The 27302-nt window shown below is 50.5% G+C and overlaps 1 protein-coding gene across 3 annotated transcripts; it reads right to left on the bottom strand.

Moving 5' to 3' along the window:
• Window positions 1-3983: 3983 nt before the first annotated feature.
• On the bottom strand, window positions 3984-18795 carry RPAP1 (RNA polymerase II associated protein 1). 3 transcript variants are annotated; one of them, XM_037056024.1, is made up of 25 exons: window positions 18412-18795; window positions 17720-17976; window positions 17265-17413; window positions 16853-16942; window positions 16046-16166; window positions 15272-15493; window positions 14274-14453; window positions 13197-13312; window positions 12828-12926; window positions 11760-11861; window positions 11366-11533; window positions 10939-11121; window positions 10679-10813; window positions 10416-10586; window positions 9772-9929; window positions 9174-9332; window positions 8823-9024; window positions 8294-8403; window positions 7862-8057; window positions 7498-7650; window positions 7139-7281; window positions 5715-6471; window positions 4809-4985; window positions 4613-4672; window positions 3984-4507 (listed from the first exon to the last, which is right to left on the bottom strand). In XM_037056024.1, exons 2-25 carry the CDS (start codon window positions 17898-17900, stop codon window positions 4340-4342), a joined length of 4200 nt encoding a protein of 1399 aa, XP_036911919.1. In that variant the 5' UTR covers window positions 17901-17976; window positions 18412-18795; the 3' UTR covers window positions 3984-4339. The 3 variants fall into 3 exon arrangements, with proteins under 3 accessions (XP_036911919.1, XP_036911921.1, XP_036911920.1); XM_037056026.1 differs by having other exon boundaries at window positions 16862-16942; XM_037056025.1 differs by having other exon boundaries at window positions 18746-18776.
• Between the last annotated feature and the right edge of the window lie 8507 nt (window positions 18796-27302).

Below are 27302 nucleotides of genomic sequence, written 5' to 3'. Positions count from 1 at the left end.
GGGCGAGAACCAGCAGGGCTCCAGGCACTCGCCTCGAAGCGCCGAAGGCTGAACTTGGAGGAGCGGAGCCTCCCTTCACGGCCCCTGGCCCAGGCGCTGGGGCCGCCCCTTCCCACTGGCTCCGCCGACTCCAGGACTCGCGTGCTCTCCCCGCCGCCCAAGGACGGAGCGGAAAGACGCTGCGCGCCTGTGACAAGTGGTTCTTGGCGCCTTTCGGCCTGCGATTCCTTAAACTGAGATCCTGTGGACGACCGTGGGTCCTAGGGCTGCCCTCCTGAGACAGAGGTTGGTGACAGCGGCGGCTCCATAATTTCTTATCTGAGGGACTTAGAAGCCATAGTCCATTTTAAAGAGATGGGAGACTAGGTTTGCACACCATATAATTACATTCTACACTTATTTAGGAGGCTTAATGGAGATGGGGTGGGAGGAGGCTCAAGCCTCCCACCCCTCGACTCCGCCACCACTGTTGGCTCCTCTGCTGGGCGGAAACGGGCTTCTGGGTGTGGGCTAACTCGATGGCGGCTATTGTCACCTTTCCCGAGTTCCGCTGGACGAAGGGGCAGTCAAGGTCACCAGGGCCGCACATCAGCTGCGGAATACCCTAAGACGCAATGTGGTGCTCAGGCGGCCTCGCACCTCAGACTCCCAGGTCACCACCCACCTCCGTTCCTGCTCCCCACTTACTGGTACCGACCCGGCGCCCCCCAGTGTCGACCCCTCGTCGCTGCCTGCGTAAGCCCCGTCTCACTCTTAGTGTGGGCTCGCGCGGTCCGCCGGCCCCGCATGCAGACAACTGCCGAAGCCTCTCGATGTCTGGGAGCAGGGAAGGAGGAAAGGATAAGAGGGCACCGGCTCCGTGGTGGGTGGAGAAGGGAGGAAGGAGCCTGGAGCTCACTTGGGGAAACTAACAGAGGGGCTGGCTCCGAGCTTGCAGGCTAGGCGGGGCCTCGTGACGTTCGGGTCCGGGGGTTGGAACCTGGAGGGGACGAGGGCGGAAAAAAAGGAGCCTGGGACTCGGGGCTAAAGCAGAGAATGGCTCCTGAAAGGGGACGGGGAGGCTACGGGGCTGGGAGAGGAGGCAGCATACTCAAGGGGGACGTGAGATGAAGAGAGAACTTCTCCAGAGCTGGCTTCACCTCCCGTGGCCCCGCCCTAGCCCCGCCCTCCAAGTACTGTCTTCCCTTGGCCCCGCCCCTGGCCCCGCCCACCCAGTGCGCACTGCGAGGGGCAGCGGCCCCCACCCAACCCGCGGGTTGCGGGCTGCTGCTTCTGCAAGTTTCTTTCCTGCAGAGGCTCTCCCAGTGAATGATTTGGGAGTTGCACTAAGTTTGGCCCTGCAGCCTCCCCATCCTTTCCTCGACCTTGCGTCGTGTTCCCGCCCCTAGGTGGTGCAGGGACTCTAGGGCCAGTCCCTCCTTCCCTAGCTGCGTGATCTGGAGCCTAGGATTCAGGCACACGGCACCTCTCCGCCCGCATTTTGTAAGCACCCATTTGGAGTGCTTGCCGCAAGGATTAGAGGCTTCTGAAAGAGCCATTTGGACCCAGTCTGTCACGACCTAGGAAAGTGCCTCTGGCTGGACAGTTCCTTGACTGCCAGAGAGCACTTACCCGCAGCTCTAAGCCACAGCAGTTGAGGGCCGTAGCGGCCCATCACCTGTTCCAACTGCTGCTTCTAGGTTTGCTGGCTTAGACCCAACACCCAGGGACCAAACAAACTACGATTTATAGGAGTGTCCAGCCTCTCACTACACACCAACTGGCCCTAAAGCCGCTGACCACTCACTGCCACCTCAGATTCTGGGATTTCGAAAGAGGAAAGGGTGGGCCGTGTGATCAGAGAGGCCCCTAAGCTTCCTGGAAGAAGGAAAGCCCCCCACAAATGGACTCAGTCTCCTGCCTCTGAGTTGTGCTGCCCCAGGGAATGGGGTGGGTACCCAGTAGGGAAGGAAGTTTCTCCAGCCTTTCGGAGCAGGATCATGAAAAAGTGGAGCAATACCCCTGACACCCCACATGGGGCTTCTAGATCTCTCCTGCCAGGAGCGGTGGGGGGTGTGTGCACTTCATTGGTAGTGGCCACTGTGATAACACATGGGAAGTGCTCTTTAAACTGCCCTAAGGAAAAATAAACAAACAAACTGCCCCAAGAAAGGCAACATCACTTGCCCTAACTTGTGTCTTTCAGTGACTGTGCCTGCAAGGTTGCACCTTCCCATACTCTCAGAAACATGGACCTCTGGGTTTACTTCACATAATTCCATTGCCTGTGTTAACTGCACACAACTGTAGTGTGATGGTGTGAAAGCCTGAGCCCTGATGTCAGGTGTGAGTGCTGGTACTAGTACTGAACTCGTGTCTCTGGCCAGTGGGTGATGGTGCACCGCCACACCAGTTCTGAGAGTTTCCCCACCACCTGCAAAAATTATAGGAAGAGAAACTGCTCTGCAATTCACAAGGCATCTCACAGCTGCGAGGGCCAAAATCTTCATAGTTCTGTGTCTTCCTCACTCTTTTGCACAAAGTGCTAATTTTATAGGCTAAGGCTTGTGTTTAATATTAAACTGGGAAAAGGCAGCTTTGGTTGCCCTGGCTGGTGTGGCTCTGTTGGTTGGAGTGTCATCCCTTAAACCAAAAGTTTGTGGGTCCATTCCCCGTCAGGGTACTGCAGGTTTAGTCCTGGGTCCGGGGTGCTTACAAGAGGCAACTGATAGAGGTTTCTGATGTTTCCCTCTTGCTCTCTCTCCCCTCCCCTCTCTAAAATCATTAAACATGTCCTCCAGCGAGGGTTAAAAAAAGAAAAGCTATAGTAGTTAGGTGCTTGGTAGTCTCTGTACAAGGCTAGATGTAGATACAACAGTGATTTGGTAAAATCCCTGGTACCCATGCCCTGTTTAACTCTGTAGATATTCCACTATGAAGTCACAGAATTTGCAAGGACTCTGTAAGCCAATGGTTCTCAAAGTGTGGCTGAGCCAGGACAGCAGCAGCAGCATCACCTGGGAAATTGTTAGAAATGTAAATTCTTGGGTTTCACCCTAGACCTACTGAAGCAGAAACACCGGTGTAGGGCCCAGCAATCTGGGCCCACACATTCTCCAAGTGATTTGCCTCACTTGATAAGTAACTATTGCTGTTTGCAGATACAGTAGTTGCTTAATAACAGCTATTGTATAACACTAGGTTCAGCCCTGATTGGTGTGACTCAGAGGACTGAGTGCTGGTCTGCAAACCCAAAGGCTTCAGGTTTGATTCCTAGTCAGGGCACATGCCTGGGTTGCAGGGCAGTGCTAAAGATTGAATGGTTGTGCCCCTGCCCCAAAACCCCACCAAAGCCAAATTTGTATGTTGAAACCTAATCCCCAGGGTGAGGGTATTTGGAGATGGGCCCATGGGTAAGTGATTAATCATGAGGATGCTACCCTTCTGGTTGGAATGGGACTAGTGCCCTTCTAGAGAACCCAAAAGCTCCTTTGTCCCTTCTGCCATATGAGAGCTGTCTAGGAACCAGGAAGCAGGCCCTCACCAAAGATCAAATCTACCAGCACCTTTATTTTGGACTTTCCAGCCTCCAGAACTCTAAGAAATATGTATGTTTATAATAAGCCACCTGGTCTATGATATTGTTCAAGCAGCCTGAACAGATAGGACAACCAGGTATTGCAGCAGGCTGATTTTTGGCCTCTTCATGTCTCAGGACAGCAGTTGATGGAAATAGGGAACTGTAAGAAGAAAAGATGCTCACCTACTTCATTAAGGATACCTGCTCTTCAAGGGGACTGCTGAGTATCCTTCTAGAAGTGCCCGCAACACCAAGAACACTGGCCTGGCCTGGCTCCGCTTCATAACCAGGACCCACATTTTTGTTGTCCCCACCCATGTACTGTTTTCACCCCCCCCGCCCCCCCGGTTCTTCTTCCTATCTCTCTCCTGCTTCTCCCCTGGGATAGCCCAACCCTTGATACCACATCTGAAATCAGTCCAAATCACACTGCAAAAATAACAAGTTTTATTTCAAAGCACAGCTATAACATTCATGTACCTTAGCCTGGGTCAACAGGAGGAGAGAGGTGTTTTGTCCCCCAAGAGGGGATAAATAGCTAAGTCGTCCTTCATTCCTAGCACTGACTGATCCTCAGAAGTCCCACATCCTGAGCTCCAGGTGTCAGGATATAATGGTAGGGCTGACCTGACCTTGCTCCAAAAAACTCAAAACAGCCTGCTTCCAGGAGGGTAAGCCTTCTGCTCCTGTCTCTTGCCCTCCCATAGGACACAAAGCCCTCCTGCCCTCCTGTCTGGCCAGGCGTCTGTTGGTGAACTCCAGGAGAATGCATCCATCTCTTCATCCGTAGCGGCTGTACTCGGTTTCCAGTACCCCATTTTGGGGCATCCCTGAGGTCAGTCTCTGGAGGTACTGCTGACGCAGAGGGGGCAACTGGGGATACAGCTCAAAGCCCTCTGGAAGGGTAGAATTAGGAAGCTTATAGTGAAGCAGGTGCTGCCGAAGACCCTGCAGAGGGAAGAAACTTTAGGAGGTGGGTGCTCAGGTCCCATTGAGATCTCTGTCCCCCAAGACCCACCACTGTCCCGCCCACCAGGATGTGCCTGACCCTACCTCATCTGCCAGCAGCCACGTTTTCTGCAGCATGCTCCTGCGGGCAGCCTTCACCTCGTCCTAGAAACAGAACAGGGAGAGGTGGCACTGGGCCAAGGTGGTACCCCTGGCGGGCCCTCACCTCCTCTCCAGCTGGCCCAAGAGCAGTGCAATTGCAGGCTCCCTTCCTCCCTCTGGAGATGGGGCTGTAACTTACGGAGCTCTTCGGGTCCTGGGAGAAGATGAAGGTGTTGATATGGGCCACAGTCACAGCATAGAGCACGGGACACCAGTGTGGACGGAGTGCACTGGTCACCAGGGCCCGGAAATAGAGCTGGAGGAGGGCCAGGTTGTCTTCAGGAGGCTCCGTGTAGCATTCCAGGGACACGGGCAACTGTGAGAGGAGGGGAGACGAGATGTGCTGCGGATTCAATGGTCACCACTGGACAGTGGGGTTATGGAGGACTGTGATAATGTTCTTTTTAGTTTTCAAAAAAAAATTTAGGGTTTTTATATAAAGTATACATTTATATTTTGCATGTGTATTAAAATATTTCTATTTTAGGTTTATCAGAATGTTATAAAAACAGTAGCTCTTTATTGCTTATAAATTAAACTCCTAAGCCTGATATTTGAAGCCCTCTAAGACTTTATTAGCCTTGTTTCCAAGAAGTTCCCAAACTGAAATGAATTCCAGACTCCTCCCTCTTCCCAAGCCATCATATTCCTCTCTGCCTCTGCGCTTTTGCTTATGTTGTTCCACTAGGAACATTTCTGGTCAATGCACGGTCATTTCCCACTTTTTTGATAAAAGCCTTCCTCTTACAGGAAGCCAGCTTTCCCTTCTCTGACTTCTGACTTAGCACCTAAAATCTAAATAGTTTAAAACCAGCCTGGGATTTCAGTACATCTCTTATCTGGATCATAGCACCTCACGAACAAGAACCTGTAACTTGAACATCTACTGTATGCCAGGTAACCTTTTCATGGATCCATTTAATCTCCTCAAAGCCTCCAAGAGGTAAAATAAAGAACTGGAGGCCCATCAAAGCTCCCCATACTCACGACTGCCCGAGACCAAGTATAGGATGCCCGTGGTAGGCTCTGCTGGGTGAGAAAGTACCTGGGTCAGAGGCAGGCCCAGAGCTCGCAAGGCTCCCACGTGCTCCCCAAAGAGGGCAAGGCGCAAGTTGACGCTGAACCGACGCTGCAGGGGAAGGAGTACTAGAGCCCCAAAGAGGTGGTCCCCGAAAGAGACAGCCTCAAAATGCTCCAGGAAGTTGGCATAGAGGTCAGGGAAAGAAGCCAAGCCAGGAAGTGGGCAATCCAGGTTGAGTTTTGGCAGGACTTCAGGCTGGCAGAGCCGGGCCAGTACAGCTGCCACCAGATGTTGTATTGGGGTCTCCCGGAACAGTTCACTGTCCACCAGGAACACACACATGAGCCGTGCTAGGCGGGCAGCAGGGGGCACAGCCCAGAGGGCCTGGGGGCGCCAGCTCTCCAGGAGTAGCACCCACTGCAGGGCCCGCATGGCTGTGCCCACAGCGTCAGCAGGAGGGAGCCCTGAGGGGGCGTCTGAGGCCTGGTGGTAGAGGTGAACCAGCGGCAGGAAAGGCCAGTCAGTGGGCAGCAAAGGCTCCTTAGGCAAGGGGAGCAGCAGAGCTGGGATTCGCTGTAGCTCCCCTCGGTACAAGGCCTGAGAGGCTTTCAGGCTGGGCTGGGCCAGTGAGCAGTGGGTCAGGTAGCAGCTGCGAACACTGGGGAGGTCCTGGCATGCCTGGGCCAGCAGACCCCCTCGCCCAAACCCAGGGTCCCTGCTACTCCCTAAGGATAGCCGGTCAGAGAAGTCCGCTGCTTCTGGGCCTCCTGATGCTCTTTCCCTGTAACAGAACCCAAAAGCCACAAATAAGGGCCGGGACCACGGCACCCAGAAGGCCATGCCAGGCTTCCAGGGCTTCCCAGAGGTCCTAGGTGTTCGCAGTTCCCTTCCATGTAGTGTGTGTGGCAGTTAAGAGGATGGACACTAGAGTCAGCTGCCTAGGTGCAAGTTTACAGAACTTCTCTGTATCTGTTTCCTCGTAGTAAAACAGCAAATCACACAAAGTGTGATCACTCTGTAAGGTATGTAATGTCTAATTAGTATGTTGTACACCTGAAACTAATATAATATTGTATGTCAACTGTAGTTGAAAAATAAAAATTTTTAAACAGCAATACCTATCTCATGGTACAGGCAAAATACAGTCAAGCACTTAAGGGAACACTAGACACAGAGTAAGCACTCAGTAACTGTTGGCTGCTGCCTGTGTACAGCTAGTCCATTACTACTATACAGTCACAACAAAGTCTCATAATAATTCTCCAGTGTGTTTATTCTCAAATGCATCTCACAATGAGGAAAGGGAGGCTCAGGCAGGTTAAGTGTAATTCATGGAAGAAAGAGAATTAAGCGCAAGTCTCCTGGCTCCAAATTTAGGGGTACTCTGTCAACAAACAACCACAGCCCCCTCTCAGAGGGCTGAGGTGGCACCAGTAACCTGAACTCACGGGAGAAACTCCAGCCGGAATACACAGCTCAGCAGTAGCTCAAGCACAAGGTGCTCACTTCCGGGCAGCAGCCGGCTCAGCAAGGCCAAGGCCACGCCATGATGGAGGGCAGCACTAGTGGCTGGCATTGACTGGAGTGTTGCCTGTGGACAGAAGGAGAGCACAGGGGTTGAGAGGGGACAAAGCAAAAAGAAGTGAGGACAAGGACATAAGCAAAGAGGGTGTGTGCTGAAGGGCACATCTGGAGGAAAGCAGGAACGGCATCGCCTGCCAGCAGCAGCACAGGCCCCCGAGAAGCAGGAGGGCAATAATGTGGGGACAGGGGAGGGGATGGAGGTATGGGCGTTGGAGACACCCACCGCTCTCTGAGCCAGGATGAGTGCCAGATACTGCAGGTGGTACTCATGGCGTAGGGCCCACGCAGAGAAGGGTGTAAGGGGCGGGGCAGCCCTGGGAGCCACACACTGGAGGAAGTAGTTCTGGAGTCCTGGGGCAGCCAATACAACAGCCAGCTGAGGAAAAGCAAGGTTGTTCAGATGTAGACGGTGACTCTGATCCTTTCTGGAGTGCCCAGGTGGCTGCTCCCTCCCCAGCCTAACTCAGAAAAAATGGGAGCTTGGCAGAAGAAGCCTCTTTTTTCCAAGGGGCACCCTCCCTCCTTTCTTTCTGACCCCTGCCATATTGGCCCCCTGCCTAGAATCTAACCAGGCGCCTAGGGCTCACCTGGCCACATAGCCCCTTGTGGATCCGGGCCAGGGTGTTGAAAAGACAGAGGAGGGAAGTGAGGACCGGGAAGGGTGAGGCTGAGCCAGCAAGACTGAGAGCGGGGCAACCTCCCATGCAGCCTAGTGACACGAGGCTGCGGAGAGCTTCAGGGGCTGGAGCACAGGACTGCGGGTTGCAGAGAAGAGAGCAGCGCCTGCAGGCAGAATGGAGAAGTTGAGGGGCTCTAGCCCAACGTGTGCCAGGCTGGGAGAGGCAGGGGCTTGGCTGTGCAGACAGTGCCCGCCTTCCTTAGAGCCTCCAACTGATGCCATTCGGGGGTCAGATTTCCTTCCGGCTGAGGGCTTGCACCTGGAATGGACCAGGGAGCTAGATTCCGGAACCCCACAGGAGAGAAACTGCTTCCGCCACAAGTACACCCACAGTACCTACCCGAGGGAATCCCACAGGCTGGCCAGAGCAGGCTGGCTCAGCAGGGGCAGCAGCAGCTCCTCCGACAGGCGCTCTGTGTCCTGAAGCCAATCCTCTGGGCACAAGTCTGACTGGAAGACCAAGGGGCTCACTGAGCTGACGATCCAGGACTCCCATTCTCTTAGACCCTGTGTACCCAGGCCAAGCCGGTAATTCCAAGAGCCCAAAAGAGTCAGTATTTGGAAGTTCCTGCCTTCTGACACTTGTGGAGGGAGAGAAAACCCTGAGGTTGCTCTGGTACTTGAGGTCTCGGGGTCCTGGGAGAAAATAAAGGCTCCATGGAGGCTGGGCTACTGCTTGGGGTTCTCAGACTTTTTGGAAGCTCCAATGGGTACTGAGGTGGAAAGAGGACGAAAGGTAGGAAGGGAAAGGTGGAGAGTAGAAGAAAAATGGGGAGGCAGGAGTGGAGAGATGAACACAGAGAAAGAGGAGTATTTAGGTGAAAGCAGGGCCTCCCGGGCACAGGGCAATGCAGGAAGGCAACACTCACCTGCCGGCTCCAGGCCTGGTAGTAGGCATCTAGAAAGAGGAGGCAGGCAGTGGGCACCGGGCCCAGAGCACTCCACATCTCAGGTCTGGGCAGCAGCTTTAAGGTCTGTCTTAGACATGGCTCCACAAGAGGCTGGAGCCCAGACACCTGTGTCCAAGTGACCACAGAAGGGGTGGCCAACAGACTGGCCTCAGAGGAGTCACTGCAGGAAAGCGAAAAGGGGCCACAGTGAGGCTCTGGCTGCCTTGACTCCCCTCTAAGTTCTAGCCACCCTCTTCCAGGGAGGAGCTCTCCTGCCTCTCAGAGCACCTGGTGGGAAGTCCCTGCTGGCACCTCAGGGCTATTGCCTACCTGCTGGGTTTGCACGTAGTGCTGCTGGCTGCCAGGGTCAGCTGGGTGAGGACAGTGAGCAAAGAGGCTATCCGCTGCATGGACAGGGGCTGAGGGTGGTGGGCACTGAGCTCCGTCGGCATGACCTGCAGGGCCCGGATCAGCACCGGGTATAGCTCCCTGGGGAGAACAATGACTGCCTCTGAGTTCAGAAGAGAGATGGAGATGTAAGATGCAAGGCAAGGCCTGCCCAGGGCTCTGCAATCTAGTTAAGGAGGATGAGAAGGGAGCGGTCCCAGGCTGAGTACTCCTGGCCAGCTTCAAGAGGGAAGGAAGGTTGGGGGCTGAAGGGAAGGAGGTAGCCCTTCAGGCTTCCCCAACAAAGGGAATTAAATCTGACTTATACCAATGCTGTTGTACACAGAATGTAAACAATGTTCTGTAGATGGCAGAAATTTTGTTCGCCTCTCCCTAGCTGGTCATTACTCCAGAATCCCCTCCTCCTTGTTTTCGGCCTCTCTCCAAGCTTGAAACCTTGAGTAAGGCTCAGTTATCAGTTTAGGCAAGAGTGCAGAACTATAGGGGTCTCCCAAGGAGCCTACCCCTTGTATTTCCTCACCTGTAAAGGTCGCCGCCCTGGCCATAGGAGGCTGCCACAGCCCACAGACGGAAGGTCTCAGTATTTAGCATCTCAGCTTCCTCTGGGGGCAAGGTCAGTTCCTGGGGAGCCTCAGCTATGAAGCGGCACAGGCAGCTCCGGACATCAAAGCTACTCAACTGAGAGTGGACAGAGTCGGGATCAAGATCAGAGCTGGGGATCAGGGTCCCCAGTAGCCCGAGGTACTTTCATTATGGAGACTGCCTCAAACTAGCCCTGTTCCGGGCCCCTCTGGTACCACAGGGTCACAGCTTTGGGCCAGGGTGAAACTACCTCCTCTCTCTCTCTCCTACCCTCCCCTGCCCTCCCCTCTCCTTTTTAGCGAGCACTTGCTGGCACCTTTTCAAAGGCTACTTGGCTATGGGTGATGTGTGCCCATGGGTATGTGGCTCTTCTGGTCTGGGAGCCTACCCTTCACATAATAAGAGCACAGTAGATCTAGAGGATACGATAGGCTCCAGGTGACTAGGTTCCTGACTGGTGGTTTTTGTTGTATTTCTAAGCAACAGAATCAGAGATGAAGAAGAAGATGGAATGAGTAGGGCCCCAGAGTCCAGGGGCCATGCTTAGCCCCCAGCCCCACCCCTGCCCCGTGTCCTGCTCACCAGCCGGGCAGCGATATTTCTACCAGCTGAGGCCAGGACACGAAGTAGCTTCATAGCAGCAGCACAGGGTACTTTGTGTAGACTGGGGGTAGGCCCTATCCCGATGGGGGACCAGCTGGTGGGCAGGAACTCTCGAACTACAGTCTCAATCAGCCGAGGGCACTCCAGGACCTGTGGGGGACAGGAGAAAAGGGAGGTAGGGAGGCTGAGGGTCAAGATCAGGCCCAGCTAGGCTCTTTGCCCATACCCTGTCTCTTTCTCACCCTTGTGGCTGACTCCAAGGAATGCCGGGCCAGACGGATGAGCACAGCCAGAATGTCAAGGACCACAGAAGGTCCTGGGCAGGTGACCTCTAGCACATAGCGCAGCCGAGCCAGCAGGTTGGTGGCCAGAAGCCCCTAAAAGTTAGAGAGATAAATGCACTGCCAAACGCAGCTGGGCCCAGGCCTTGACGACCCCTCTTGCCTGACATGTGTATGCCCTGGAGGTCATGGGACACATGCAACTGTCCCAGCATCTTTACCTTGATGACATCATGTCGAGCCAGGTCAGATGGAGGCTGGTTTCCTTCCTCAGGGCTCTTTTTTTTTGCCTTTTCTCCTGAAAGCTCTTCATCTTCATCCTCATCCTCCTTGTCCTGCTGGCTGGGCATCAGAGGGAACACCAGAGCTCCATGGTACCAGGAGAAGGTGCTGTCGAGGAGCTCCTGCCAGAGGAAAGAGGATGGGGTAGGAAGAAGAGGGAAAGCCAGGAAGTGGGTGCAGGAGTAGTGAGTGGAATGACCCACAAAGAGAAGGGCAAGGCTCCAGGCTTCAGGCTTTTAGGAGAAGAGGGGGACGCTTCCAACCCATTCTCTGTTCTGCCCGGCAAAGCCCTCACCACGAGGGCATGCCTAGCAGGAGGAGTAGGGACGCTGATACTTCAAAGCCCCATTCATATCCTGGTTATACCTCATCTCCAGGAACCACCAACAGAGCTCGAAGAGTGCGAACAGCAGCCGCGATGACCCCATCCACTCTGTCATCCAAGGAGAAGCGCAGCAGGAAGAGGAAACCAGCATCCAAAAGGAGGTGCAAGACGCTGCCCGCTAGCCGGTCCCCAAACTCACCGGCCTGGGCCTGGGGGGCAGGAGGATAAAACCTTGCAGGAGAAAGTTATATAGTCTTTGTCCTAAACCCTTCATTTGCCTACCCATGGCCTTGGGTTTATCCCGTTCCCAGTCTGACCCACAGATGGTTGGTGTATGGACTCATGAGCCAGAGTGGAAAGGGCAGGAAGTGGGAAAGTCTAAGGCTGCGAGGTGAGGAGTGGGGGTAGGCAGGACCAAGCCAGCAGTCCACTCACCCTGCTGATGACCTGGGCCAACACATGCAGCGCTAGCGCTCTCTGCTGGGACACCTGGCTGCGTGTCAGGTGGAACAGCTCCTGTAGGGAGTACCCTGCTCTCTGGGGCAGGGACAGAGAGTGAGAAAGAGCCAAGATACAGGGCAGCACCTCCTATATGCCAGGCACTGAGTTAGGAGTCAAGGGGAAGACAAAAATAAGTGGTAGCTGTTGCTGCTGCTTTCCATGGATCCTCAAACTGGTAAAGATATGATTTGCAAGTAACCATGACATAAGGAAGATTGGGAGGAACATAGTAAATAATCAGTGTTTATGGGAGGAACTACATAGGAACTACATAGTAATTACATAGTAATTAGGAACTACATAGAACTACAAAGGAACTCAAAGAACTACATAGGAACTACATAGTAATCAGTGTTCAATTTGCAACCAGAGAACAGGAGCGAGAGAGAGAAGTGGAAAAGTGATATGGTGTTAGTGGGTGGGTAGAGCTTCTTTGATGGCCTGGCCTAGAGCACAGGGTAAAGGTGTTCCCTGGAGCAGGCTTTAGCAACTGAGCCCTGGAGGTCCATAGGCATAGGGCGTGTGCGGGGAGAGAGCAGCAGGATAGAACGGCAGGAGTGAAGGAGCCAGAGACAGACTGTGGAAGGACTGTCTTGTGGGGCCGAGGAGCCAAGATCTTATTCTTTGAGCAGAGGGGAGCCAGGAACTTTCTGAAGCAAGGTGAGGCATGGCCTGAACTGGGCCAGAGGAATCAATGCGGCAGCCCCACAAGGGGTGGGATGCAGTGCCATGGCAGAGAGGAAGACATGGTGACTGAGCAGACAAAAGGGAGCAGGGATCTTATCAAGAAAGCACCAAGGGGACGTGAGAGAACGAACTGGCAAGTTCTGGGAACTGACTGGAAAGTGAGGGAATGAGGAGATTTCGAGCTAGGAGTCTGAATGGACAGCAAGACCATGAACTGGATTAGGGCACACAGGAGGTCCAAGGCACCGGGGCCAGAGGTCCTTTGCTACATGGTTATTAAAAGCTGCCCAGTCCTCCCTGGGCCCCATGCCTCACCTCTGCCTCCTCTCCGTGGTGGTGTAGTCCAAGATGGGTGGGTAGGTCCACATCGGGAGCCAGTAGCTCTCCCTGAAGACTGAATCGGGCCTGCATCCTCTAATGGGAAGAGAAGAAGGACTACACGCTGGGGACAGCAACAGTGTCTCCATACCCACTCTTCATCCGTAATCCCAGCCTCTTAGGACTTAGGTCCTGATTCTACTCCTGGTTAGAAACAGGCTCCTCTGGCCTATGATGCCAGGAGGTAAACACAAAGAAGAGATATTTCTCAAGCTTGGGGGAAGAAAAGGGTCTGAGCTCTGGGGCCAAGAGCTGCAGCCCACTCTCATCCGGCTCCACCCCTTGTAGGCCAGGAGCCTTCCTCACCTCATGTGTCCGCTGCCGCCGGAGTGGGGGCAGGTCCTGGGTCCAGTGGAGCTTGTCCAGTTCAACAGTGTCCATATGCAGCCACTCCTTGCTGGGAGCTACAGGCAGCGCCAGAGCTGGGGAGATGGAAGCAGAGTAGTACTCCCTAAGGGGTTCAGCCCACTGACCCACTGGTGTCCCAGCCATCACCCCATAGCTGCCATGTCCATCTCTACCCAAGGGTCTGGCAGCCTCTGCCTTCAGCTGTGGCTAAATGGCACGGCCCAGGAGCTGGACTCCTGGGAACTGGGCGAATGTCTCAAATATGGCAGAACACACCCAGTCCCTGGCTCCAGCCCCTATCTGCCTCCAAGGGTTTGTTGGGAGGGGAAAGAGGAAGAGGAGAAGGTAAGGAAGAGGAAAGGGAGTAGAAGAGGAAGGGAGGACCACATACATCAGGGAAAACATAGTTCTCCACTGGCTAGTACCCACCTCTTAAAAAAGCAGAGAAGTAGGGACGATGAAGGGGGAGCAGTTATACTGCCTCAGGAAGGCAAGATACAAAAACACACACCCATAACATCCAACATCCTCTTCCTTTCTCACCGCAACGCCCACCCGACCTGCTCAGCTGGCCTGGAGCTCATCCAGGGGCAGGAGGGTCCTGGCTCTCATAATTCAATTTCTCCTTTTGTTAATCACTAATAAAATAATCAAATTCCTGGGAAATGAGGACTCCCACTGGCTTCTGTGCTTCAGGTCTGGCATGTTCATAAGGTCTGCATCACTCTTCCCCCATCTCCCTGGCCCTGCCATCTCCCACACTCCACCCCCCCAACACTGAGAGCAGGGGCAGAAAACTGGGATGGGTGGAGCCACAGCTGGAAGGGTGAAGATGGTCTGCCAGGGGAGGAGGCCATTTAGCCACCAAACACTGCAGATAAAGAATGATTTCAACGCAACAATGAGGATTCATGTTAGGGGCTCAAGGACAGAGAAGGTTCTCTTTTCTCATGTACCAGAAGGAATGAGAAATACTTTCTCCACTTTTCCTCTATTTTTATTCCCCAAAAGATGTCACCCCAACCTCCTGCAAACCTGGGGATCCTGGCTCTGGCTCGTCTTCGTGCCTGGGTTCACTGGAAGAAGTTGTCATAATGGGCTCTTCTCCAGTAACCTCAACAGAGGGTCCTCCTGGCCTCTGCTCCTCGGTGGCCTTTTCTTCTGCTTGCTCACGGGTGCAGCTGCGAGATCTCAAGAAAGCAACCAAGCTGGGATCTAGAGGAAAGAGAGAGGAGAGAATGGGTGAGGGCAGATCCTTTCTAACCGCCTCCTCTACACCTGAAACCTGAATACTACCTGCCTACGGACGCCAAGACAAACCATTTACCAGCCCTGGCCTGAGCCCTGCACTCTCCCAGGACCTGCCTGCTGAACCATGCCTCCACCCTTCAGTCCCCTGGCCCAGGTTCATGCCCATCCCTGTGCCTGGCTCCAGGTCATAGGCCCAAAGTAAGTGGCTGTGGAAAAAAATGAATAGATGTTGACTAAGGCGAAAGAGAAGGCATTTAGAGAAGACATTTTTTTCTCCCTTTTAGCTAATTTATTTATGCACAAATCTTCACTAAAAACCTAATATACACCACACACTATATGGGTGCTGAATATAGTTTGGAATAAGATGAACTTGGTGCACAGAAACTAGAGGGAGGCACAGTATAGGAGAGCATCATACAGTGGAGCGCGCCGCAGCCATTCTAGAGAACAGCTACAACACAGCGCCTATTACACTAGCGCAGTACAGGGCCCACAGCAGAGTGGTTAGAGCACGTGGACCCGGGTTTACATCTCATCCATGTTCCTCACCAGCTGGGTGACCTGGGGGAGAATTTCTCAAAATTTTGAGCTTCAGGTTTTTTCTTCTTTTTCATAAGTAAATGAGGTTAGTACAACCTACCTCATAGGACAGTTTGAGGACAGAATGATATAACCCATTCAAGTACCCAGCACAATGCCTAGCAATCCCAGTAAGCTTTCCTCAATAAGTGGCTGGCCCTTCTTAGCTTAGTCTCAGCAGGAAAGCCAGGTATTCATACCGAGCTGAGCCAGCAACCTCTGCCGTTCTTGCAGGATCTCCTCAGAAGTCATGGCTTGAAGTCTTGCTATGTTCTCTTCATGGATGGTCTGGGCTTCCTGCTCAGCCTCCTGCCCCCTGAGCCCTTTCCCTGTGACCAGATGGGGCCCCTGGAAGTTGTGGCTGCCCCGTGGAAGCTGGTGATACTTCTCCCTGGGTGTGAGGGACTCACAGGTCACAGCACCTGGAAGAAGTGTACGATCAGTTTCATTGCCTCATACCAACTAGGCTTTCTGGCCCTCTTCCCCAATCCCATTAGTCCTGGAGACAAATGGCAGCCCTACAGCTTTCCCAGGCACAGGGTGGAGACCCCCACCTCTACCCGCTACTCCTTTCCCCTGGATTCATATGAGGAAGTTTCCCTTAGAAACATCCTACTTTCCAACTCTTTTCTCACAGAATTTCAGGCTACTGTCTGCCTCCAGGCCATGCCCCCAGCTGTCCTGCTGGTAAAGGAACCATGGCTTCTATCTTTATTTTACAGTCTCTGCCAGACACTTCTATCCTCTCCCATGGCCTGCCCTCTCCCTGCACCTAAGACCCAGGTACGGACACAAGCCACCCACACTTCATACTCTAAGGGAGGATATGGGAGAGCTTCCTCTTTAGCTGGCTCGAATGCAATGGACATTTGAGGCAGGAAACCAGCACCTGAAAGAAGTGTATGATCCAAAGACGACTCTATGATCACGCATCACAAAAAAGCCAAGCCCATGCCTGTTCAACCTCAACATACCCTCCTGTGGGTCCACGGTAGACACAACTCCTCTACCTGGTGGAACGCTGGCTTCAGACACTCTCCTTGCTGCAATTTCCTGGGCAAAGATGCTCCTCTTACCAGATACTGCTGGCTTCCTCTATGGGGCAAAAAGAAAACAAGGATGACTGATATTCACTAGGCCATTCTCTTCTCAGCCTCTTTATACCAAAGTCACTGGAACAAAGAGATAAAAGGGAATTGCTTAATTTCCAAGGATCACAACCCTAGTGCTCAAAAAAAGAAGGGTATTATAGGAGCAGACATCTTGAAGTCTGCCAGACTTAGGTTGGACTTCCGACTCTTCTATCAGATATGTGGTGTTGGTCAAATTATTTATCTTTTGGAGGGGGTCTCAGTTTCCTCACTTGAAAGAATAGGGATAATGTTACCTACCTTACATGGTCATTATGAAGATTAAATGAAGTAATGCATATAAAGTGCTTAGCATGGTACCATTTAAACAGAATTATTTATCATTATTATAATTAATGATCTGGCCCTGGCACGGTAGCTCAGTTGGTTAGAGTATCAGGTTAGAGCATCATCCTGATACACCAAGCTTGTGGGTTTGATACCCAGTATGGGCATATACAAGAATCAACCAATGAATGCATCAGAAAGTGGAACAACAAAGAAATCTGTTTTATTCTATTTCCTTTCCTTTCCCTCTCTAAATCAATAAATAAAATCTAAAAAATTATCAATCTGGGAAAGATGTACTATGAGACTATGAGGCTCACTTGACTGAGCCCTAAAGCACCATCTAAGGTTACTTCTGCCTACCTGTCTCCCCTGTGAGCGATGGAATACAGGAGGGAATGCAACACCACTGGGCACAGGCAAGTTCACAGCCACTGAACTTGTATCTCGTTCCTGCAGCAACAGAGCACAAAGGAGAGATGAAATAGAGATTTCCCCAGGCTGGAGCCTATCCCAGTAGCTCCAGTTCTTTATAACTAGAACCTCACTCTAGGAAGTAATACACCCACCTTGCTTTTTAGGGCACAGTGATTCTACACTTGACCTTAGCCAAAAGGCCAACAACTGATGGGGGAAAGTGATTCTAAACCAGCCCCCACTCTGACTGTAGGTCCCACCCTTCTAAATCATCCTTTACTCATAAGGCTTACCACCCCCACCCAATGTCGTTGCTACCCTTGGATGCCTTGTCCCACTCAGCCAGGGTAAGACGCACAATAATCTTAGTCAAGACAGCAGTGATGTGCTGATCATGCCTGTTCAGCCTCTCCTCAGTGTCCTCGTTGTCAGACAGGGGATAGCCAGGGCTAGGCTTGGCTCTTTTAGGGGGAGCAGGAAGCAAAGCTGGGGGCAGATCTGGGAGACCTGGGAGAAAGAAAAAACAACCCAGATGTAAGGATATTCACTTATTCCCAGGAAGAGTCTGAGGGCCACGGGAAAGCCAAAGAAAGTAAGTCAGCTGCTGGAGGGCCCTGGCGCAAGCTGTGTCACCTTGGGCAAAACCTTTACCTCTTTGAGCCTCAGTTTCTTTCTTTGTAAGGTGGGATTGCAGCAACAGCGGCTATGAGATGTATGAAATAATAATGGATAGAATCCAGCCACAACAAAAAGAGGAAGGAGACCCTCAAGCAGTACCCTCTCCTTCTTAGCCTCATACCCACAGCCACTCACAGTCCAGCATCACTGTATCCCGATGATCCTGCAGCAGAGGCTGATCCAGGTTAGCATTGGCACCTCTCCTACTTCCTTTCTTCACCAACTGTACTGCTGGGGCTGCACCAGCTGCGAGAAACTGACTCTGGAACCGCAGCAGGTCCACCTCGGACTCCCCTGGCTTTGGTCTGGACAGCATCTTGACACTCCTGGGGCCTCCCCAATGCAGCTCTTTCCAGCACTGTTTCGGTGTGGGGACTCCCTCTCATTCACTCCTAAAAGCAATAAAGATGGACCTTCTTTAATTGTGAACCCTGGTTCTCTTTCTTGTGCATCAGAGAAGGCTCTTTTTCCTTGCCGACTCATGCCTCCTCATTCATGCCTTCTTGCCATTCTCCTCCTGTTTAGAACTACCTGATGTCGTCAGCCTAGCAACAACATTTATTGCCAACTTAAGCTAATTACAACCTGTGGATAATAGAAAGTCTCGAGGAACTAAAGAAAATGTTACCAGGAGCCAGGCAGATAAGTGTGTCATATCAGTGAGTGCACATTCTGTATCAAACTGGAAAGAACATGCCTGGCCTAAAAGTACTGAATTAGTAAACCATCTCGGGATGTAAACGACCGATATATAAAAATTACTTCAAGTTTTATACACTATCAAAGAACGATCAGAAAATGAAATTAAGAAAAACAATTCCACTTACAATAGCATCAAAAAGAACAAAATACTTAAGAATAAATTCCACCAAGGAAGTAGAAGTCTTGTACACTGCAGGGCCCCGCAACTCCGCGTAGGGCTCTACGGTAGTGCGTGCTCTTGGACCACCCGTGTCAGCAAAGAGAAATCACGTAGTTTCAGCCTACGCTGCCAGCCGATGGAGGGAGGGCCGTGGCCGGGATCTCCACACGGAAGTGGCCTCGGCCGCCCCTGTGCAGTCCAAACACATTCCCGCAGGCTCTGACAAAGGAACTGAATATTCTGCAACAGAGTCCTCCACGGAGATCCCTGAAGTCCGTCTCTCCAGACCTGCCACCTACCCGCTGTTGCACCTCCTGGGGGCCGCCATCTTGCCCCGCACCGGCCTCGTTTCCGCCGCCTCCAGATTTGAGCTTCCGCCCTGCAGCTGGGCCCCGCCTCTCTGGGCCTGGCCCCGCCCACTTTGGGGTGTGTGGGCTTGGCTTTAGGGACCACCTTAACGTGAAAGTACTCGGCTTGCGATGTACGCGCCACGTGAGTTTTGTGCTGACAGACCAGATCCTTCGGTGTACAGTAGACACAGGTCTTTTTTCACATACAACACCCGCGACAGAGGCAAAGCGCGGATAGCCTCACTAGCGCGGATAACCCAAGCTGCAGGAATGGTGGTGCTAAGAACTGAGAGGAGAAAGCAGCCTCCTTGCCCGCAAGGCCATCCCCTTCAGGAGCATTCTGCCTTTGTTAGTCAGTGTCCATTATTGGAAATTTTCCTTTACACTCTACGTCCAAAGTGTTTCTCTTAAGGCCTAGCTGGAGTCAACTGTAAAACCCTGGCCAACCTGGCTACTCACTGAACTTCGCTTGAGAACCTCGTGTGGCATGTTGGGAGCTATCACCAGTTACCTTTTCACAAGCATATGTTTTGTACCCTTCCATAGACTGAGTTCCTTGTGGGCATCAGGCCTTTTTCGCATCCCTAAGGCTCAGCACCCTCCGTGTTGCCATGCACATAGGACCTTAGTCAATCATTGCCCTCTTAGGGCAGTTCTCAAACTTGAGCAGGCACCAATCACCTGGAGGGCTTGTTAAAATAGATTGCTGGCCCTTGCTGTTGTGGCTCAGTTGGTTAGAGCGTCGTTCACTGGGCCCCCGGGAGGGAGGCCGGGTAGGTCGCAGCTTTGATTCTGATCCGGGAAAGTGCCTGGGTTGTGGGTTCCTCCTCAGGCACGTAGGAGAATGTTTCTCACGTTGATATTTCTCTCCCTCTCTCCCTCCTTCCTCTCACTTTCTTCCTCTCTCTCTAAAATCAATAACCATGAACTCGGGTGAGGTTTAAAAACAAAACAGAACGAAAACAAAAAACAGATTGCTGGGCCTCATCCTCAGATTTTCTGATTCAGTGGGTCTGGAATAGGACCTGAGAATTTGCATTCCAACAAGTTTTAGAACCTTTTTTTAGTTCTCTTGATCCCAACTGCAGAAGTAAATTTCAGCTACTGGGATTTAGCCAAACTCGGAGTTCAAAATAGTACTGGACCTGGTCAGAAGTTATGAGAAATGAGGAGGGGAACTGGAGCCAAAAATGTAGGAAGAATGATAGTAGAAAATCGTTGTTTGAACCACTAGTGATATAATCACTCCAGGCAATGTTCATTAATGGCTGATAAAACTATTAAATGAAAGGTCGATTAGGATTTTATATGGATGGATCAGGTCACCAATTTATGAATCTACTGATGAATCCTTTTAAAAAAGGATTTTAGCCCTGGTTGGTGTGGCTGAGTGGATTGAGCACTGACCTGTGAACCAAAGGTTCACCGGTTCAATTCCCAGTCAGGGTACATGCCTGGGTTGTGGGCCAGGCTCCCCCATGTCAGGCATGCAAGAGGCACAACCACACACTGATGTTTCACTCCCTCTCTTTCTCCCTCCCTTCCCTTTTCTCTAAGAGTAAAAAATAAAAAAAAATAAAAGATTTTATTTAAAAAGATTTTATTTATTTACTCTTAGAGAGAGGGGAAAGGAGGGAGAAAGAGGGCGCAAAACATCAATGTGTAGTTAACCTGGGGAAGCCTGGCCCGCAACCCAGGCATGTACCCCGACTGGGAATCAAACCAGAGCCCAATCCACTGAGCCACACCAGCCAGGGCTGAATCTATTGATGAATCACTAAAAAGGGGATCACTGTACATAGTATGCTTCATGATGTGATACAGTTGTAAATACAAAACACTTCTTCAGAAGGCTTCATGACAAAAATTGAATCTACCCAAGCACCTAGATCTAACTACCAAACTTCAGGAAATATGGGCAGGAGAGGAACATGTGTTATAAATGATAGCATAAGGATACAGTTAAACAGGTCCAGATTGTGGGAAGTTCTCTCTCTTTTTTAAAAAAGATTTTATTTATTTTATTTTTAGAAAAGGGGGAAGGAAGGGAGAAAGAGAGGGAGAGAAACATTCATTACTTGCCCCTTGCTCAACCCCAATCAGGGACCTGGCCCAGGCATGTGTCCTGACCCAGAATCAAACTGCAGTCTTTCAGTTCTCAGGCTGGTGCTCAATCCACTGAGCCACACCAGTCAGGTTCAGATTGTGGGAAATTATTCAAATGTCTTCTATACATTTCATATCCAAATGAGAAAGAGTTTATCTATTAAATATATGGTCCTTATTTGTATCCAGATTCAAACAAACCTACTGTAAAAAGACATTTTTGAGACTGCTGGGAAAAACTAAATACAAACTGAGAGGTTTTCCTAGGCTCTGCCGAGAAAGAAATGCCAATCAGCCATAAATAGGCAATAAAGAGCTTTATTGGGGGTTTGTGCACCCAGGTGAGATTCTCCCGGTCTACAGGATGAGGCTGGGAGAAGTCACACCCAAGCAGGGAATGTAGTGGGGTTTTATTTTTGTTAGCTCCCCCTGGGGGCTGGGGATTGGTGCCCTCTGAACAAAGAAGCAATACAGCATTGGTGGTCTCTTCCTTGTACTCAGGTTACTGTGAGGATGTCCGTCTTGGCAAAGTCCAGCCGGAGCTTCTTCCTATCCCCGCCCACCCTAACACAAACTGAGTGCAATATGATACTAAGGATTTGTTAAAAATTTATTGGGTATGGATGTGTTCTTTTAAATAACTTTATTTTAGAATAGTTTTAGATTTACAGAAAAATTATAGTTTCCATTTATCCCAAACATAAATTTCCCTGTTATTAATACCTAACATTAATATGGTACATTTTTTCAGAATTAATGAACCAATACTGACATATTATTACTAACTAAAGTCCACACTTTATTCAGATATCCTCAGCTTTTCCCTAATGTCCTTTTTCTGTTTCACCAGCCACATTATTTAGTTGTCAGTTTCCTTAGGCTCCTCTCAGCTGTGACAGTTTTGTGGACTTTGGTTTTTGATGACTTGGACAGTTTAAAGTAGTACTGGTATTTTTAGAATGTCCTTCAATTGGATTTTTGCAGATGTTTTTCTCATTATTAGACTGGGCTTATGAGTTTTTTAAAAAGATTTTATTTATTTATTTTTAGAGAGAGGGCAAGGAGGGTAGAGTGGGAAACATCAACTGGTTGCATCTTGCACGCCCCCTACTGGAGATGTGGCCTGCACCCCGGGCATGTGCCCTGATTGGGAATCAAACCAGCGACCGTTTGGTTCACAGGCTGATGCTCAATCTACTGAGCCACACCAGCTGGGGCAAGGCTGGGTTATGGGTTTTGGGGAGGAAGACCACAGAGCTAAAATGCCATTGTACAAGGGTAGCTACTATCAACATGACTTGCCACTGTTTATGTTAACCTTACTCGTCTGGTAGAGGTAATATTTGTCCGATCTCCCACTCAGAAGTTACCTTTATCCCACAGTGCTGCATCCTGTCCTTTTTGAGAAAGCAGTCACTTTGTGCAGCCCCCACGTGTGTGTGGAGTTATGCTCCACCTCCTTGAGTGAAATACTACATAAATTATTTGTAATTCTTCCACATGGGAGCTTTATCTACAATCCCTGTTTATTTATTTATTTTTAAATATGTTATTTATTTATTTTTAGAGAGAGAGGAAGGGAGGGAGAAAGAGTGGAAGAGAAACATCAATGTGTGGTTGCCTCTCATGTGTCCCCTACTGGGGACCTGGCCTGCAACCCATGTGCCCTGACTGGGAATCAAACCAGCGACCCTTTGCTTCACAGGCCCGTGCTCAATCCACTGAGCTACACCATCCAGGGCTCCCTGTTTATTTTTTATTCCAACACATACTGATATTTGACCTTTTGACATATGCCATCATTGTGTGCATTTGGGTTCTTGTTTCTGTTTGGGGGCACGTTCTTACTTTCTGGGACTATAAGATGCTCCAGGCTCATCTTGTATATTTCCTGCCCCAGTCCTAGACTCAGCCATTTTTCCAAGAACTCTTGGTTCCTTTTACTAGAAAATGATATTAGAAGGCAAGATTTGAGCGCTAGATACACACATTGCCGTGGGGGTGTCTTGCTTTTTGCCTTTCTCAGCTGACAAAGGAAATATGCATGTATACTATTATATATATACAATGTCTATAAATATTTTTATATATAACTACTTGAATCTATACATGGGTGAGTTTTTAAGTCTGTTACAGATATGTACTGTAATATTTACAGCTGAAAATAATTATAGAGCTGTGATTTGCTTTTAAAAACTCCAGCAAAGGACGTGACTGATGTGGCTCAGTGGGTTGGGCATTGTCCAGCAAACCAAAAGGTCACTGGCTTGATTCCTGGTCAGTGCACATGCCTGGGTGCAAGGCCAGGTTCCTGGTTAGGGTGCATATGAGAGGCAACTGATCGATGTTTCTCTCTTATATCAATGTTTCTCTCCCTCTCTTTCTCCTTCTCTTCCCCTCTCTCTAAAAATAAATAAATAAAGTCTTTTAAAAAATAAAAACTCCAGCCATAGCTGCTGTGGCTCAGTGGATTGGGTGCCAGCCTGTGGACTGAAAGGTTGCAGGTTCAGTTCCCAATCAGGTCCCCAATTGGGGGGGGGGTGCGCAAGAGTGAAAGGCAACCAATCAGCGTATCTCTCACACATTAATGTTTCTCTCCCTTTCTTTCTCCCTCCCTTCCATGCTCTCTAAAAGTAAATAAATAAAATCTTAAAAGAAATAAAATAGCCCTGGCTGGTGTAGCTCAGTGGATTGAGCGCGGGCCTGCAAACCTCATGATCGCGGTTCGATTCCCAGGCAGGGCACATGCCTGGGTTTTGGGCCGGTTCCCAGCAGGGGACCCACGAGAGGCAGCCATACATTGATGTTTCTCTCTCTCTCCTTCCCTTCCCCTCTAAAGATAAATAAATAAAATCTTTAAAAAAAGAAAGAAAATAAAAACTCCAGCAAAACAACAAAATAATAGGACAGTTGACTAAGATAATACAGAATGATGGGTATATTGGGGATTCATTATTACACTATTCTCTCTATTTCTGTGTTTGTTTAAAATATTCCATAATAAGTTTTTAAATATAAAAATAGATCCGTCCCTGGCTGGTGTAGCTCAGTGGATTGAGCACCAGCCTGCAAACCAAAAGGTCACCAGTTCGATCCCCAGTCAGGGCACATGCCTGGGTTGTGGGCCAGGTCAATCGATTGATGTATCTCTCACACACTGATGCTTCTCTCCCTCTAAAAAAAAAGAGAGAGAGAGAGAGAGAAATCCAGAAAAATCTCATTTAAAGATAATCAAGTCAAAAAGAGAAATACAAATAGCCTGACACAGGGCATTCAGATGCACCCACACTTACACTCACACATGAAACCCACACTTGCACTCACACATGAAACTCTTCCTTTCTGGGTGAAACTCTGCCATCTCTAAGTGAAAATTTGAAGAGGACAAGTTTTTTTCTTCCATGTTTGGACTCATCTGCCTGTATAGAAACCTCAAACTTCCTGCTGTCTTTCTACTTCCTAAGTCTGCTTTTGGGAAAAACCAATCATTGGAAAGTTCCCCGACTATAAATCAAAGTGTAGTTTCTCCTAGGGGTTTGCCTTTCTGCTTCATCTTTGGCTGGACATGGAGTGGCACTGTTTTTGGCTTAGGAATTTCAGGCAAGGGGTGTTTGGCAGGCACAGCAACAGTCCCCAGCACCCCTGGAATTGTACCTGTGGGTGGTTTTCCTCCAAGCCCCACAGGCATAGATTTCCTGCCTTCTCTAAGGTGATTGAGGAACAGTCTGTGGCTGCATCATTCCTTAAGGGAGACTTCCCAACCCTCTCCTCTTTAACCAGTGGTTGGGAAAGAACAGAGCCTTGGTCACAGGGCTGGGGAGATTGCCAGGACTCCATGGCTCACCTTGGATTCCTCTTGGTCTCCCTACCTCCAACCCAGGGTTGAGAGGGGTTGGGAAGCCAGGGAGAGGAGGTCCAAACTCTGAAAATGGTTAAGTAGCTGCTTCCTGTTTTCCTGGCAGATGTTTTTTATTTCCAGGTTCATCTTTGTTTTCTCTGGATCATTGGCCTCCTTGGGCAGTCCAGGGTCATACAAGGCAGAGAGTGGGGAGATACCGAATTCACCTATGTAGTGAAACGCCAGGGCTCAGCCTAGCTCCATCCATAAAGGATTGCTGTGGCCCTTTCTCTCTCCTGCAGCCCCTTTTACCCCCCAGGGATAGATCATAGCTGGCTCCTGTTTTGTTCTGAGGACAGGAATTCCTGGGACAGCTGATCTTGCTTTGGGTCAAATACATTTCCTGTTGATTTGATTAGTTCCCTTCCAAGCAATGCGTTTATAAAAGGAAGGGAGATTTTTGCAGGCATGTATTTGCATAGGCCGCCAACCTCCTCCAGGCACGCTCATGCAGGCACACACACACACACATTTTTCTCCTTATCCACCCACAAAGCGTCAGTCACATTTCGAGTTTGCACAAATGCACACGCTCCCTCATATATCACAATGCACACCTTCTCACCCACCTACACACTTCTCCCACAAAATCACACCTGCTTGAATACCCTTAAAAGTATGTTCCTATGCCATGCAGAGAGAGAGAGGAGATAGGTAAGAAAAATGGGTTGTGAGGGCTCAGGAAAGCAAGTGCCCTGCAAGTACAAATACTAAAAATTGAGCTCTGGCTGGTGTGACTCAGTGGATTGAGTGTGGGCTGTGAACCAAAGGGTCACCAGTTCAATTCACAGTTAGGGCATATGCCTGGGTTGCAGGCCAGGTCCCCAGTAGGGGCCACGTGAGAGGCAACCACACATTGATATTTCTCTCCCTCTCTTTCTCCTTCCCTTCCCCTCTTTAAATAAATACAATTTTAAAAAAAGAAGAAGAAGAATTGAGAGGGATTTGGAAGCAGGGGTAGAGGAAGCAGGAACTCAGGGCTTCAGGCCCCGCGTGGACAGTGTGCTGTGGACAGGTGACAGTGGTGTGTCTCAGGTCTGCAGCTGAAGGGGGGGGGTTGGGGGTTGGAGGTTCTGAATAGAGAATGCAGTGGCATCCATGGCATGTCTGAGAAGCCTATTTTGATGGGTGGCGAAGGATGTTCCTTGGGCTGGCATTCCTGGTTAGAGTTCAGGAAATGACTGGGAGGGAATGAGGAGAGTAAAGGAAGTGGAAGGCTGGGTTTGGGCTCACGCTTTAACATTCTCTAGGAGGGTTCTTTCCATTGTCAACAGAAGGGCTCTTCCTTCCACTGTAAACTGGAAGTCCCCTCTAGAGAGGACGGGTAGGAGAGAGAGCCTTGAGAAATGACAAGTGCTCAATCAAGTGCAGGGCTGCAGCCGCCACATCGCCGCACTAGGGCCCTTGCAAATCTGGTTTCAACCCCAGACTGTTGTCTGCCTGATCTGATCCGACTCAACCCAAATTCAGAAGCTTTGGATCCTGGAAAGGTGCAATTTTTTTTTCTTCAGGAAACGGTCCTGGAGTTAACCCACAGTGCCCAAGAAAACTGGGCTAGTGCTCCGCTAACCTGAAGGCTGGGCCCCTGCCATCAGACAACGCCTCCGCTTCCTCTTCCGCAGTCTCTCCCTGTGCTGACGCCTGGGGGCGCCCCCAGCTGGGTCCGAGGCTGCCTCCAGCACTGCTGTTGCTGTTATCATTAGAGTAATTAATAAACAAGCACTGATGCGGCCAAGTGGAGAAAGAGGCAGGCTCCCGCTGCTCTGAAGGCCAATCCCTGGAAAGATCCAATGAGGTTGCCGGGCAATGGGGGCTGAGTGGTGGCTTGTCCCTCCTCCCCACCCAGGAGTTCTGGAAAGGCCCATCTGGAGGAAGCTCCAAGGCCCAGGTAGACAGAGGCTAGGACAAGGGGAAGGGAACACCTGGATTTGGAACCAGCTCAGCATCTGCCTGACAGGATGTCCGTGGGAGCATCCACCCCAGTGATTACTGGTTGTACGACAGGCCAAGCTCTGAGGAAATTATTTAACAGGCATCTGCTTATTTATTTACGATGTGCAAGGTGCTCTACTAATAACTAATGTTTCATTAGATACTGAAGTAATAGAAGCAACCTTCATACCAGGTCCTGCGGATTGGGAGGTAGAAGCTGAGGAAGCAACTAGGAAGAGTGATAACCCCCCAAAACTATGGGCACTGGACTTTGGCCTAGCAAATAAAACCTGAGGATTACCCAGAAGAGCTTGGAAAACTCAAGACTTAAGGCTCAAGATCTTGGAAACGAAGGGGTGGGGAATGGAGCACCAATTGGGGAATCTGGGTGAAAGTCTCAAGAAAGAGACATGAAGAAGTGCTAGTAGATCCTGTGGGGGGAGCCCTGAGTCACAATTTCGGGGGTCCCGATGGTTGGAAGTGTCTAGGACACTGAGATGCTTTATAACCTGAGAAGCAGTTGTTGGATTTTCAGGATCAGAATGTGGACAAAAGTTGGTGTGCTGTAGA

Source organism: Sturnira hondurensis, unplaced genomic scaffold (assembly GCF_014824575.4).
Source record: "Sturnira hondurensis isolate 20B ecotype Veracruz unplaced genomic scaffold, ASM1482457v3 Scaffold0008782, whole genome shotgun sequence".
In the NCBI taxonomy this organism is placed as follows: domain Eukaryota; kingdom Metazoa; phylum Chordata; class Mammalia; order Chiroptera; family Phyllostomidae; genus Sturnira; species Sturnira hondurensis.
The sequence above is the reverse complement of the archived record's forward strand: the minus strand, read 5'-3'. Positions and strand labels throughout refer to the sequence as shown.

Coding starts and splice junctions, on each gene's coding strand:
- RPAP1 (XM_037056024.1), bottom strand. CDS start 17,900: ATGCTGTCCAGACCAAAGCCAGGGGAGTCCGAGGTGGACCTGCTGCGG. Junction 17,414..17,719: donor GGATACAGTGATGCTGGACT/GTGAGTGGCTGT, acceptor TCTTTCTCCCAG/GTCTCCCAGATCTGCCCCCA. Junction 4,508..4,612: donor CGTGGCTGCTGGCAGATGAG/GTAGGGTCAGGC, acceptor TTCCCTCTGCAG/GGTCTTCGGCAGCACCTGCT.